Here is a 16140-nt window from a genome sequence, read left to right as displayed (position 1 = left end):
AATTTTATTTTTAGTAAATTGCATGAAAAAGTAAAGTACTTTAACTTGATTTCTATTTTGGGTAACGTACTTTCAAAACTTTCATTTTGGTACATAAGATGTAAAGTTTTAAACATTTAAGTACCAGAATAACTGGTTGAAACATTAACCAGTTATCATGCTGATGTGGTATCCAACTCAGTAGTGACATGAATTTTTTTTAATCTAAAATTAGTCTTCAACCGGTACCCGGGTACTTAAATGTTTAAAATTTTACATTTTATGTACCAAAATGAAAGTTTTGAAAGTACGTTACCCAAAATATGAATCAAGTTAAAGTACGTTATTTTTTCATGCAATTTACTTTCAGACGTACGAGGAAATGAAATGAAAGAAATTAAAATATTTGAATAGATTATTAAAACTACCAACCGTTCATTATAAATGACATATTTTTAAAGAGTGTATTTGTAAAAAGGGCAAATTGCAAGAAAAAATAACATACTTTAACTTGATTCTTATTTTGAGTAACGTACTTTCAAAACTTTCAGTTCCATACCTAATACGTAAAACTTTAAACATTTAAGTATCTGGGTAACCGGTTGAAGCATTAATGGTTACCATAAAATAACATATATATAAAAACTAATTTTGGATTAAAATATCTATGTCAACAAAGACGCATCAGCATGGTAACCGGTTAATGCTTCAACCGGTTACTCGGGTACTTAAATATTTAAAATTTTACATTTTACTATTTTGGATACCAAAATAAAAGTTTTGAAGTACGTTACCCAAAATATGAATCAATTTAAAATACGTTACTTTTTAAAGCAATTTAAGCTTATTAAAACTACCAATCTTTCATTATAAATGACATATTTTTAAAGAGTATATTTATAAAAATGACTTATTTCCATTCTTTTCGTTTTTATTTAAAAACATAATATATATATATTTTTTGATAAAATAAATAAATAAATAAATTTTCCCCTTTTATTTATTCTCTTCAAATTCGATAGAGAGAGTAAATAAAAATTTACCCGATTTACCGAGTGGTACATGTAAATGTGGATTCAAGTGGGGCTCGAAATCTGAATTTTGGTTGGGACCATTTTATCGATTTTCAATTTTTACAGACAAAAATCTTGGTATAAACATTATTGCATTGTTTGCTATAAAGTAAAAAATATATATATAAAAAGACGTGTTTTTATTTGGAAATTTTTAATTTTTTTAAATTCTTTTAATAAATAAATTAATGGAAATAGTAATTTTTAGATATTTAATTTATCTTTTAACCATTTTTCTGTGCAACTTTCAAAAATATTATTATCTGGACAAAGTGACACCTCAGTGACATGTGGATGAGCTAAAAGATAATAAAAAAAACCACTTTTTTTTTTTACCTACTTGTGGATATGGTTGGCAATGGGTAACGGTAAATCCATCATTTGTTATGTTTCGACCCGTTGGATAAGGGTATGGGTAAAAAAAATCTTATCCATTTATCTGTTATCCGAAATTTTGATTAGTAGGGTATAGATAAACGGTTTTTCCTTATCTATTACTTGTTACCAGTTACAAATTGTATTATTTATATATATATATATATATATATATATATGAAGTTAGAGTTGGGATCATGTGAGACCAAGGGTTTTTTCGTGAGACCCGTAAAACCAATTCTCAACCGTTAGATTAGATCTACAAGCTGAACATTCATAATCACAAAATTGCCACGAGACTTTTCAATAATCACAAAATTGTCACCGTACAACTTTAGACCATTAGATCATAAAGTTGATCAATGAACATATATTGGTCTTACGGATCTCACGAAAAACTTTTGGTCCCACGTGAATCCAACCCTATGAACCCGTAAGACCAATTTATGTTCATTGATCAACTTTATGATCTAATGGTCTAAAGTTGTATGGTGACAATTTTGCTGTTGGAGATACTCTCAGTTGGCAAAAAGGCAAAACAATTTTGCCTAAATACAAGATAGGTCCGCATTTGATCATGGGCCCTTGCTAGCCTCAATCATTAAGCGAGCCAAAAAATGTCATCTCATATTGGTGGAAACGGGTTTTGTATATGACTGATTGTTAGTAACCAGTTTTTTTTACCTAAATGAGTATTTGTGAAAAAACAAATGATGTTAACTTTTATAAGTGTATAATTTATTTAAATGTGTTTAAGATGAAAGCTTAAATGGATAGATGATTCTTAAACAAACAAAATAACAAGTTTAGTGATTTTTTGTAAATTTATTTTTATTACACAAATATTTGAAACATTGATAAGGAACAATTTTTTAAAGTATAATGAATCGCTGTAGGTAGGGGTGCTTATGGATTGAATTGATCGGGTTGAAGACATTTGAGCAATTCAACCAAATGCTTGCGATTTGAAAAATCTTAACCCAACCCAACCCAACCCAAACCGTACGAGTTGGTCGGGTTGATACTTTGGTACATTAAAATATTATTCTAACCTTAAATGTGTCATTTCTTTACTCAAAATTTATTTTTTATCATCAACCAATTGATATGACTTATTCATACTTCTTAAATCTTGTGTATATCACATTCAATTAATTTGCTCAATTTACATATATATATATGTTCACAGTTACTGAACATATATACAAATGAATTATATAGAGATGAATAATAGATTGGAAATATGTGTATATGAAGAGGGTAAGTGATAGTGTAATTGTCTAATGTATATATTAATAGAAAATCAACAATCATATTAAATTCAAGAAATACACCGATACTGGGTTCATCGGGTTAGGTTGGGTTCAAATAATAGTAATACATTCTCAACTCATTACACACGGTTTGAAAATTTTACAACTCGACTAGACATCGAGTTACTTCAGGTTGAGTTATTTTGTGTTGAGTTGATCAGGTTTTTGAGCACCTCTAGCTGTAGATATGAAATAGAAGATTGATCGCTGTCTAATAAAACTAAGTTTGCTCCAAATTTGGTGTTGAATATCTGATTATTAAAACATCATTCCTGAAAAGAAAATGAACCACATGTCAAACTTATCTCGTATGGGTTTTTTGGCCATTTGGGTCGTTTCAGGCTTCATAATTGTGTTTTTATATATCATAGAACTTTACGTCATTTATTTTAATCTGGGATAGTTTTGTCTTCGATCTGGGTTGTAAGTTGCTCTGTGGTTTTATTCTTCATCTGTGTAAACACCCTCAAGGTGCTATAAATGTCTATAGTTTCTTGTTATCAATAAAACTATAAACGTTTATCTATTTTCTGTTTGAGTTTACTGCTAGCAGATTCTATAATCCCTGTGTTTCTTAAAACATCAGTTTTAAAACCAGTATTGAAAATAAATTATAACACACAAACCTGTAAGCGAACTTCTAACCAAAATGACCATCTTTATAATGCACAAATACGTTATTTTTACCTCAATCCCAATTAAATTTTTATAAACTGATATAAAAACCGAATAAATTCTTTAAATTAGTTCATCTGATCCGAACGAGGATGGGAATTTCCAGTTAAAACGGGTCCTGGGACTGAGGATCCTTAGTAGGCTCAAACCGGGTTTGGGGCCGGTATCCCCAACCCGTGCCCGTACCCGGTATATAATTTTATTAATATGTTTTATATAATATATGTATATATATTATTTATATTTATTTTCTAAAATTAGGTTTTGACTGGGGACGAAGATCCGGCTTTGACTGGGGTTTGACCAGAAAATAAACTGGGGACGAGATATTAATCCCCGTATCCGTCGGGGACTGGGGCTAGGGGCCATTCATAAAAACCAGGGCCAGGGCCGGGGATTAGAAAACTCTCCACATCCCCGCCCTGTTGCCATGCCTAGTGACAATTAAAGCAGCTAACATATGTATTTATCGTATTAATTAAGTTGCTATCAATTTAGTTGGTATCAGACATATTTGGCTGGTAATACCATATCAAATATACAAACTCGGTTGGTACACATTATTAGAAGTCGCGTACTACGATACGTACCAACTTATTTTTATATATTGATTTGATTAATTAATTATAAAACATATTTCTTGATTTTTAAGTTTTGTATTACCGACTTTTTATTTCCATATATGTGAATGCTTGCAGATTTTATTCCTTAGAATAAAAAACCATCAAACATAATTTGTGTTACTCGAAAACTTAAAAACGTCACTTAAAACTTGAACGAAATGACAAGTTAAACGAACCTTATTTTATGTTTGAGATCGTCTGGAACTCAATAATTATTAAGCTCGAACTCAAGTAAGAGGCTGTTTGACAGTTGCTGAATGGTTTTGTGCATAATCATTAAGTGGTCAGAATGATTAAGAAACTCTCATGATATATTGCAAAATGAAATATAATTGTTTGATAATTGTTTACAATAAAATTAGAGCTCTTAATGACTAAGGGAGACCCATGATACAAAATCATTTAGAGGGTTTTTGAATCATTAAGAGATAGATTTTTTTTTTGTCAAACAAGATTCATCTCTTAATGATTCAAAAATTGTCTCTTAATAAAACTATTAAGAAGTAAACAAACAAGCCCTAGGTTATAGGTTATTAAAAGATGAACCCATTTATACCAATGTAATGCCAATAACAAGATTTTTAGAAGATAAAATCACCTCCCAGTGACACACTTTTTCTCTCTCTACACTGTCCTGTTCAACCTCCCTCTCTCTCTCTATATATATAGATATAGATATATGTATGTATATATATATATATAGATATATGTATGTATATATACATATACATATACATATTTGGCCATATATTTTTTGTAAGCTATGAATTTTCTTGAATCTTTCCCTTCATTTCTTTATCTTTCTTCTTCACACAATGTGTCTTGTATACACAAACAAACCCTCATAAATCATCACATTCTTCTGTTTCTTCTCATAACTTGGCTTCAATTCATCACAAAATAGCTTCAATTTCTATACCACTCTTCATTTTAATCTCTAACCCTTCACTTGTTTTGTAAATTAATTTGTGGGTATTTATGTATACCAAGTGTTGGAACAATGGGAGATGATACCTGCAAGAAAACCAAGGTTTGTTTGACCAACAATGGAGCTTCCTTTGACCACCATTTTCTTCACCTATTTTCTTCAATTCCATTAACAAATTGACTTTGTTTTGATTGTGATTGAAGGTTTCATGGTCAAAAACAGTCACGAAATGGTTCAACTTCAAGAACAGAGCTGAGGATTTCCATGCAGATGAATTCAGCCATGGAGGTCATTTTCTTGATTTCTTTCATGGGTTTTTATCTAAATTAGGGTTCTAAATAATTTGGGGATTTTCTTATTTCTGGATCATTCAGTTTATATTTGGGTACAATTTGAGGCTATAAAAACAGCCATTAATGTCCCTTTTGCAGATCAAGATCTGTTACTTGTTTTTCTGTATGATCTTCGTTAGTTTTTGCTGGTTTTACATGATAATAATTCTCTTTTTAGGGGTGTGGCCCACACCATTTTTGTTGGATTATGTGTGGTGTTGAATCTTGATGCAATGCAGTGGGAATTCTACAGCTTTTTTTTTTAACAATTTATACTTTTCAGATAATGATTTATATGAAAGAGAAGGGTTCACCATCAACAGAAACAGAAGAAGAGGTGCATATTTCAGCTTTAGGACCACACAGCAACTTATATAGATATATATATATACACACACACACACACATATATATATATATATATAGATAGATAGAGGAAGGTTATGAGGAAAACCCTAAAAAAATAAAACTAAGGAATATCATGGTAACTGTAAACATACTAGTAATTGAAGTTGTTCCTTGGTTTCTATGCGCGTGCAAATGTTATGCATGTGTGTATACCAGACAAATTACTTATAAGTTACTTGTATGTATATGTGTGTGTTGTATATTTGAATGGTTATTAGGGTGTTTCTCAATTTTTTTCTTACGGTTTTCACCTGACCCATATATATATATATTGAGAGAGGACCTTCTTTTAAGAACTCTCTAAATAGTGAGATCTTTGAGAACCGGTGTATCACGTGCTATTTCATATGATTTTTTTCATTTATGGCTAGAATTTAATGTAGTGATTTAACATATATTTATTTCACAATCTGTTTGTTTCACATGTACTGGGTTCACAATTCAAAATGTAAACCTTTCTGACATGTTTGTGAAACAAAATATACATATAAAAAAGTTTCACATTGTGAATTGAATACATATGAAACAAATATATGTTAATGAATACATTAAATACTTTACTTCAATGGAAAAAATTATGTGAAAACAAAACCTTAAGATAGAAGCTCTCATTAATCTCACGAATTTTTAGACTTCTCACATGATTAAACCCTTTATATAATATATATATATATATATATATATATATATATATATATATATAGTCACCACCTGAAGTGGTTGAAAAAGACAAGGCTTTACCCCTCTTTTGTTTTACATTTATGTCCTCTTGATCTGCCACAAATCTCACTGTGTTATTGAAACAGAGAGATCAAGCAAGAAGTATGCTAGTCAAGTGATGGATGTCAATGATTATAGGTTTGATTCACATGTGATTTCATAGCCAATTTACACAATTTTCATTGATTAAAATTGCTGAATGATTATAGGTTTGATTCACATGTGATTTTTATGTTTTTTTATTGGGGTTTTTTTTTAAATGTTGCAATAGGGTCTTTGTAGCTACATGGAATGTGGCTGGGAAATCACCAACAAGTTCTTTAAATCTTGAAGATTGGTTGCATACCTCACCTCCTGCTGACATTTATATTCTTGGGTGGGTTTATTTGGTATATTGAATCTCGCAATGTTGAGAACCCGGAAATCAACTGTTTTCATGTTTTATTCATTGTGAATAATCCTGAATAATGAAACTATTCATGATGAATACGAACATTATTCATTATGAATATACATGATATTCATGACAAAAATGCACAGCATCAATATAATGAATAATGAAAATGCATGATATTCATGATTATTCATAGTTAATTTATCATCATAATAAATGAAAGAGTTGGTTTCCCGGTTCTCAGTATATTTATGGTTCTCATTTGAATCTTGATCGTATAAATCATGTGAATATCGACATCCTTTATGAAACCAGGTTTCAAGAAATCGTCCCTCTAAATGCCGGAAACGTGTTGGGCACAGAAGACAACGGTCCAGCTAAAAAATGGCTAGAACTCATTCGGAGAACGCTCAACAGTCTTCCTGGGACAAGTGCTCGAAATCCAACTGATTCAGATTTCGAAGGATCGATAATAGAAACGAACCCATCTTTCTTGAACCGACACGCTTTCCAGTCACTGAGCCGTAGCATGAGGATAATTGAGCATGACGTGCAGCAGCCGGGGCTCGACCGCAGATACAGTGTCTCTGATCGGATCATGTTCAGAAATCGAACCAACGGTTATGACCCAAATCTTAGATCTTCAGATGAAGATAACGGGCCAGATGATTCACCCGATAGCGTACCTTATTGTGATAAACGGGCAGGGAACTCTAGGTACTGTTTGGTCGCGAGTAAGCAAATGGTCGGAATATATCTTACGGTTTGGGTAAAGAGTGATCTTAGAGACAATACTCGGAATATGAAAGTGTCATGTGTCGGTAGAGGATTAATGGGTTACCTCGGAAATAAGGTAAGAATTCCCCAAATGGTACATATAGGGTGCGTTTGGTACACTGAACAAGACAGATTAAGGATTATTGTTCCATGTTTGGCAGGACTTTTATATGGAACAAGGTGATACCAAACGCACTCATAACGTTTCAAAGCCCAGAGTAGCATGCCGACCCAATAACTTCCGAACCAGATTAACGATGGTGGAAGTTATTGATGGGACGGGTTGTTATAGTACAATTTTGAGAAATATTAATTAACGTTACCGAAATGATTTCAGGGTTCGATTTCGATTAGCATGTCGTTGCACCAAACGAGCTTTTGTTTCATCTGCTGTCACTTGACTTCGGGTCAAAAGGAAGGTGACGAGCTGAGAAGAAACGCTGATGTGATGGAAATCCTGCGCAAAACATGGTTTCCGAGAGTTGAAGGAACGAGAGACGAGAAATCACCTCAAACGATTCTCGAGCATGAGTAAGGCCAAGTTCTTAGTATTTCGAATTTGATCGTGTTCAAGATTTTGATGCTAAAGTTGTGTTTGCTTGAGTATAGTCGAATAATATGGCTCGGCGACTTAAATTACCGGATTGCCCTTTCTGCCCGCTCCGCAAAAGCTCTTGTTGAGGCACGCAATTGGAGGGCATTGTTGGAAAATGACCAGGTAAGTCGTGGTTATACTCAATGTATACTCGTGTCTTATTGGTGTTTTTGGTATTCAGACATGGACAAAACAGAAACATCTTTTCAGTGTTTGGTGAGACAGAACTAGACAGGATAAAATGACCAATTTATCCCTAATGAGTGATTCTTATTCTTTTCTATTCCACATAAAAGCACTGTCAAACATAGAACAGTGATTCTTATTCTTTTCTGTCAAGTGTACCAAATGCACCCTGTTATTCGATCCTTAAACTCTAAACTCTAAACCCTAATCGTCAAAAAGTGTTTACAGCTTCGTATTGAGAAGAGGAGCGGACGTGTATTCGAAGGATGGAATGAAGGGAGAATATATTTCCCTCCCACATACAAGTATTCGAATAATTCCGATATATATGCATGCAACGATATGCACCCTAAAGAAAAGAAACGAACTCCGGCATGGTAAATCATTCTTTCTTGCAAACTGTAGTTGTTCTTTTTGGCGTTTTTCCGGAATCATGGGCACGTTTGCAACAAAAAACCAAGTACGGTCACTCAACATAGTTGATGAGGAGTAAATTGCATGAAAATACAACGTACTTTAGTCTGATTCCTATTTTGTGTAACGTATTTTCAAAACCTTCCATTTTGATACCTCATGATATGTGACATCTCAGACATTTAAATATGTGGTAAATAGCCAAGATTTCGCAAGTAACAAGTTGAAAAATCCATTTTTTTTAATATAATATTCATAAAATAACAATTTTGCAAGTTGTTAAAGTGCTACTTGTGAAATGTTCGCATGGAACTGCCACTTATGCAACTTGCTAAAGTTGTTAAAATGATATTTTCCCAACTTGCCAAAGTGTTACTCGCCAAATCAGCATTTTGCAAGTACCACTTTACCAACTTGCTAAAAGATTACTTTATGAATATGAAATCATAAAAAAGTAAATTTTGCATGTTGTTAAAATGTTGCTTGCGAAATGTTGGCTATTTTCGTCAATTGGGTAGGAAAACGGCTACAAAATGAATTGGGCGAGTCCAAAATTGCTATTTTAAACAGTTTATTCTCATTGTATAAAATAGAAATCAGAGGCGGAATAAGCCTCTCTACTCAGAAGCAGATCCAAGAATTTTTGGGTATGGTATCGTAAAATAATTATCGTAATATAAACTAATTATAAATTTATTGTACGGACAATGTTTTAGGCTATTTTGGGTCCATTAAAAAATACATCAAGTATTTAAGTCGTTAAAATTTTGATCCACTAGTTTATTTAAAAAAAAAAATCATGTTACTAACCACGTCAGCAAATAATACTGAGATAATACATCACTCAGCACATCAACATGATAACCGATTAATGCTTCAACCAGTTACCCGGATACTTAAATGTTTAAAATTTTACGTCTTAGATACCAAAATGAAAGTTTGGAAAGTACGTTACCCAAAATAGGAATCAAATTAAAGTGCGTTAATTTTTTCCATACAATTTGCCCTCTAAAAATTAACTCTAAATGAATAACCCTAAAGTCTGCAACGGAGGATAAGTATATTCAAAATAACTGTATAAAGTTGGTTAACGTGTTATCACGTTAACATTATTACATCAGTATAAACAAAACAACGCTAACCAAAAAGATGCTAATAAAAATTTGTATTCATGTTAAATTGTATTAAATGATAATGAAATATTACATTTATCATACGTGCGTTACATTGTTTCGTTGTATTAACGTTACATATATCCAATATTGGACTCGAAGGTATTGACCAGACCTTTGTAACGGTGTAATTTGTAAGAAAAAATATGTATTTTTAACTAATAATTAATTAATATGACACGGGTATAAAATGAAAAATGAAAAATGAAAAAAAAAGTAAATTGAAAACGTTAAATTTTATTTATAAATGTATTTTAACTAATAATTAATTAATATCCTCTAAGAGTTTTATTTATTAAATTTTCATATGAAGCCCCTAAACTTTTTGAAGTTTATGGTTTCACCCCGAAGAAATTTTATGGTTTCACATATGAAAACCTTTAACCCCCAAAATTTCATGGTTGCAACGGCAACCACAACCTAATAGGTGGACCCACCCCTGTCACTGCTTCATGTGGGATTTACTGGTTTCGTTTGAATTAGTCGTTTGTTGAATTATGAATCTTGTTGAGAAGTTATATTTGTTATGAAGGTGCGATCGTATCTTGTGGTATGGAAGAGGACTCCATCAAATGTGTTACGTTCGTGGGGAGTCGAGATTTTCGGATCATAGACCCGTTTATAGCATATTTATAGCAGAAGTCGAGTCTGTAAGCCGTTGCAAAATCAAGAAAAACGCAAGTTGTTCTTCACGGATCGAGGTCGAAGAGCTTTTGCCATATGTAAATAGATACTGAGTTGTAAGCTCTTGCTCTCTTTTCTCGTGCACCCACACGAGTTTTAGGTAACAATCATTTGAATTCCTGATGAAATCTGCTTTACAGTTTGGCATTTTCTAATAGGAATCGAAACGAGGAAGTCAAACCACTTGGATTGTGGCACCGGTGGAAATCTCATCGTCTTCGAGTTTGAATATTGACGCTGCCAAAGCCCTTGTAACCGTCGAGGTTCACCTGCGATAACTCTAGACTCCAGATCGTTCATGGTCGCCTGAGGGATTAGTAGATGCGCACAAGAAATTGTAAGCAAGAAATTCACTTTAGAAATCAAGAAACCATTTTCTAGCCACATGTTTATCGTCGTTTCGTGCATTTGATCCAGGTTCGATGATTATGACCAACGAGTTTGTGGGCACGTGTCGTGAATCCGAAACAAAGGTTGGCCCTTTGGTATTCTTTATGAGTTATTCACTTCTTGGAGTGTCAGGTCGGCTGGACTAAGCCATCTACGGTCCGTTTGGTTTGCGGGATTTGGAATTCGATTTTGTTCCAATCCTACATTCCGCTTGAAAGGCTGGTATGGAATCGAAATCTCTGAAATCCCACAAGCATTGGATTTGGAAATTCAATGGGGTTATATCACGGGATTTCACAAGGTTTGTTTGTAATATTCTTTTTGAATATGTTAAAAACATCTGTTTTATAGTAATCAATTAATAAAAAATAATTCAAGTATAATTTATTTATAACTTCATTCAATTTCAGTTCGAATCTTACAAACCAAATATTTTAAATCCGTTCAATTCCAAATCATTCTATTAAATACAAATTTCTCAAAAACATACTGTCAGACCAAACGGGTCCTTATACCATTTATTCTCGATATATGTTGGAACATTCTTATCTGTCCAATAACTGGTTTACGGATTAATTTGTGTTAGTTTTCCTTGAATTTTATCGGGGTTTTTTTTTTGGTGAATTTTGCAGGTTGATATCACATTTGTCTTGGAAAATGAAGGTGGTTCGGATATAATTAACCAAATATAATTAACCAAAACAACCTTCGATATGTAGCTCAGGTGGCAAAAGGATAAGACAATTTTACTCAAATACAAGACAGGTCATGGGTTCTATCCCGGGCCTCTGCTAGACTCAGCCGTTGAACGAGCCAAGAAATGCCCCTTCACATTAGTGTCACCGGAGGCGGGTTCTGTGTGGGGTCGGAGTTGTAGATAATCTAATTTTTTTGACATTGTGTAAATTGATAGAGAGAATAGGGGTAATAAAGTCATTTTGTAAGATGAGGCTTTGCTTTTTTGACAGAAAATGTCTGTTTTTACTGAAAGAAGTAAAGGATTGAGAGCTAACATTGATTGCAATAATGATTTGTAAATTATGCTTTAAAACTTGTACCGTTTATAATAAATATATTGTGATGTGAATGTTGTACCACTTTATGTGTACGTGATTGTTTGTCTTTTCCTTTGAGTAAATTTATATCTTTTGTCCGTGTGGTTTGCAAACATCATAATATACTCGTCAGAACATATATTTATTTTATAATGTGTTCGTTTCATATGTATGCGGTTTATAATGTGACACCTTTTTATATGTAACTTTGGTTTCACAAAGATAACAACGTTTAGATATGATAAATTGCATGAAAATGTAACATATTTTAACTTAATTCTTATTTTGGATAATGTACTCTCAAAACTTATATCTTGGTATCTAAGATAAAATATTTTAAACATTTAATTACCCAGATAACCGGTTTAAGCATTAACCGGTTACCATGTTGTTGTGACGAGTGATGTCTTATCCAATTCAGTATTATTAATTATTATTCAATTCAAATTCATTCCACTATTTATCAAATCAACATGATAACCGGTTGAAGAATGACCATAAAACTGTGACAATTTTGATCAATTTTTATTTTATATAAAAAAGGTAAATTTGGATGTTGGGAGCTACAAGAATTGCTGAAAAAGCTTACTAGAACAGAAACCAAGAAAATAAAAGTGATGTGTGGTACCTTCTTATTATATTTTTATGCTTTTTTTTATTCCAAAATAATTGTTTTTCAAATATTATTTTTTTATAAAATGCGTATTTTTTACATTTAATATATGATAAAAAAAATCCTAATAGATCAATTCAGATGAAATATTTCATAGGTTATTATGATAAATAATCAAGAAAATTAATTAAAATAGTTATTTTTACTGTTTGTTTTTATTTATTAATTATTTTTTTACAAGGTTTAAGAAAATAGTCCTACGTTCGTAGATTTTTTTTCCAGACATGGATGTAAAATGTAATTTTTTTCGTATAGAGGTAGAAAGTGTAATTTTTTTTGTCTTTTAGCTGGGTATGCAACTGCAGACGTGGGTTTTGCATACCTATGATACAGAAACACTGTAATCAAATGATTTTTTAAAGTAAAACTTTATCTGTTGACTTTTTATTTACATGTATACAAACCAGATCTTTTGACTGGATCTCGAGAAAATTCAAAAGGTCGTATTCCGCAAAGTGTATGGTTTCGTTGTCTTTTTTGATGTCCCTTTCAGAGTTATGAGTTGTTCCATTCGTTGGATACTCGGTGGTAAAATAGAGTTGTTTGGCAATTGCTTAATGGTTTTATGCAGAATGATCAAGTAGTCAGAATGATTAAGATATAGTGTAAAATGAAATATAATTGTTTGGTAATTATTTACAATGAAAATAGGACGCTGAATAGTTAAGGGAGACCCGTAATACAAAATGATTCAGAAGGTTTTAGAACTATTAAGAGACAATGTTTTTTTTTTCTAAACAAGATTCAATTTTTAACGATTTAGAAATTGTCTCTTAATAGAACTATTATGAAGTAAATAAACAAATGCTTACTTTATTTGGGAATGGTTCTGCTGCTTGCAGAAACAGATGGCGTTTTTCATTTACATTTTTTTGATTTTTAATAAATTATTTATTTAAAAAAATATAATTTCTGAATAAATGGAAAAGTATATTCTTAAAAAGAATATTTCCCAATTTGTTATAATGGATTACTTTTACTTTATTATTTCTTTGTTTTCATATGATCTGCCATCTCAGAACCCTTGCTTCCATAATGCAGGATGCCACGTGTCGATGTTTTACAGACATTGATTCCCAGCCATCTTCTGATAGCAGACGTCATCACTCTTGTGGTGGGAAAGAAAGCGTGACGTCATTTTTAACCTGGTATTTCCCGGGGTAAACAAATTTCTTTAATTATAAAATAATTGGATAAATTATACGGAAAAAAACACCCTATTTTAACTTTATTTTTATTTTGAGTAATGCATTTTTAAAACTTTCATTTTGTTATCTAAGATCTAAAGTTGTAACTAATTGACCTTTTTATCAAGTGGTTCTCAACATTTTCATCAAGTCTTTATTTTTACCATTGAAGATGGTCTTAGTTTTTTACCTTGAACTTTATAAAATTTTATGTCAAAGACCTTCCAGCCTAGTGGTAAAGGCTTGAGTATGACATAGTCATGAACCCGAATTCGAGCCCTGGGAGGGGAGTGTTGACGACATTTAAGTGGGGCCATGTTTAGCCTCCAAATTTGCCGGGGTTTAGTCGGGCTTTGACCCGGACACCCTTACAAAAAAAAATACAAAACATGGGTTACTATTAGAGCATCTCCAACAATTTTCTTTAAAATAGGAAAAAGTGAGTTTTTTGTTCTCTAAAGTGCGTCAATCAATTTTGTTATATTGTTCTCTAAAATAGAAAATCATGGAGAAAACTCTAAGTATAGAAAATTTTCTAAAACTTGATGGTGGGAGAGAGAAATAATAAATTTATTCAATTTCATCAATGAGATTGAATTATTATTTTTTATAATTTCTTTTTAAAATGCATTGAGATGATAAATTATAAAATGTTATAATAATATAATTTATATTAAGATCTCTAAAATAGAAATCTGTTGGAGATAATTGTAATTTTTTTTAGACAATTAATGTTTTAGATTTCCATTTCAGAAAAATTGTAATCCCCCGGCCCCGGTCAAATCTCTAGCAATCCTCGGTCAAAACCCGGTAAAACCTCAGTCAGTCCCCATAAATTAATTTGATTCTACTGGGCATCCCCAGCCTCGGCCCCGGTTTGAGTCTACCGGGGATCCCCGACCCTGGCCCCCGGACCCGTTTTAGAGGGGAATCCCCATCCCCGTTCGGGTTGGATGAATCGGGTTCCACACCGGGTCGGGGCAATTCACCCACCGTTTTTCTGAGTACCATGTATTTTTTTCAACATCAATAATAATTACAAAGTCAATAAAAATATAAAAAAAACTAAAAAAAATGTCATTTCACGTCAATTTCAATGGAAAAAGCAAAGTTTTTACAATAACTTAAAAAATATGAGATAACAATTCTCTCAAATGGTGGTTCTTCTAATAATTCACTTTTTGTTTGGAGTGTTTAAAAAAACAGTTGGACCGCTCAAACCAAGTCAAACTGGACTGTTTTTGACGATTTAAATGCTCTGACTGTTCGGTCTGGTCTGAAAAATAGTCAAGCCACTTGGGTCTACACATGTCTAGTTTGGGGTTTAAACATTTTTTTGAGTGGTCTGGACCGAACCCACCGCCAAAAAGTACACATATATTAAATTATATTTTGTGTCATGTTATATGCTCAACTTTATGACACAATTAAATAATTCATAATTAAGTTTTTAGTTTTCATTTCGCAATTGACCACGTCATTTAAATTGTCAAAGTTCCGAATTCCCTCAAAAATCAAATCCAAAATCGCAAATACTTATTAAATGAATATTAATATATATTATCGTTTTCATTTTCATGGGGTTTTCTATGGGGTCTGGATAAATAAGCATTGTATCGAAAAGGAGGTGGTTAAGTGAGAGGTTTGACTTATTATATTGAGAGAAATAATAAGAGTATGAAGAAGTTGCCAGAAATGGAAAGAGTAAATGGGGGGCAGGCAAGACTCCAAAATAGGGAAAGATGAGAGATAGATGTGAAATTTGATGAGATAAGTCCTATAAAACTGCAATTATTCAGGCTGCCTTTCTTTCAAAAATCAATATGTTAAGCCACCACAACCCCTACATTTCTTCTCTTCTGCTTTTCCCTATATTTCTATACCTATTATATATATATATATATATATATATATATATGAAGTTTTTTAGTCTTTTTTACATATATAATAATTCATACAAAGAGTTGTGAGAGTAAAAGTGTTTGGATCAAAATGACGGGTTTAAGAGTTCTGAAAGTGGAAGTGTTTGAATCACTACAGTTTTATAGAGAATACTACAAGATTTATATATATATATATATATATATACTAGAAGAGTACTCGCGCAATGCAGCGAGATACATCGTGTTTTTAATATTTCATTTTATTCTTTATCTCAGTCGATGTTATAATATGACTTTATGTGAT

The 16140-nt window shown here is 32.1% G+C and overlaps 1 protein-coding gene across 1 annotated transcript; it reads left to right on the top strand.

The window, feature by feature from the left end:
* The first annotated feature begins 5038 nt into the window (after window positions 1-5038).
* LOC112508109 (type I inositol polyphosphate 5-phosphatase 4-like) lies at window positions 5039-11730 on the top strand. The gene is made up of 13 exons (XM_025112891.1): window positions 5039-5068; window positions 5170-5254; window positions 5582-5635; window positions 6513-6564; window positions 6698-6802; window positions 7136-7673; window positions 7935-8128; window positions 8207-8315; window positions 8607-8755; window positions 10497-10686; window positions 10807-10911; window positions 11171-11260; window positions 11671-11730. The coding sequence occupies exons 1-13, from the start codon at window positions 5039-5041 to the stop codon at window positions 11728-11730; spliced, it is 1761 nt and encodes a 586-aa protein (XP_024968659.1).
* Window positions 11731-16140: the final 4410 nt, after the last annotated feature.

Source organism: Cynara cardunculus, assembly GCF_001531365.2.
Source record: "Cynara cardunculus var. scolymus isolate 2C chromosome LG 2, CcrdV1, whole genome shotgun sequence".
NCBI lineage: Eukaryota > Viridiplantae > Streptophyta > Magnoliopsida > Asterales > Asteraceae > Cynara > Cynara cardunculus.
The sequence above is the reverse complement of the archived record's forward strand: the minus strand, read 5'-3'. Positions and strand labels throughout refer to the sequence as shown.

Coding starts and splice junctions, on each gene's coding strand:
- LOC112508109 (XM_025112891.1), top strand. CDS start 5,039: ATGGGAGATGATACCTGCAAGAAAACCAAG. Junction 5,636..6,512: donor CAACAGAAACAGAAGAAGAG/GTGCATATTTCA, acceptor TTATTGAAACAG/AGAGATCAAGCAAGAAGTAT. Junction 11,261..11,670: donor ACATTCCGCTTGAAAGGCTG/GTATGGAATCGA, acceptor TGAATTTTGCAG/GTTGATATCACATTTGTCTT.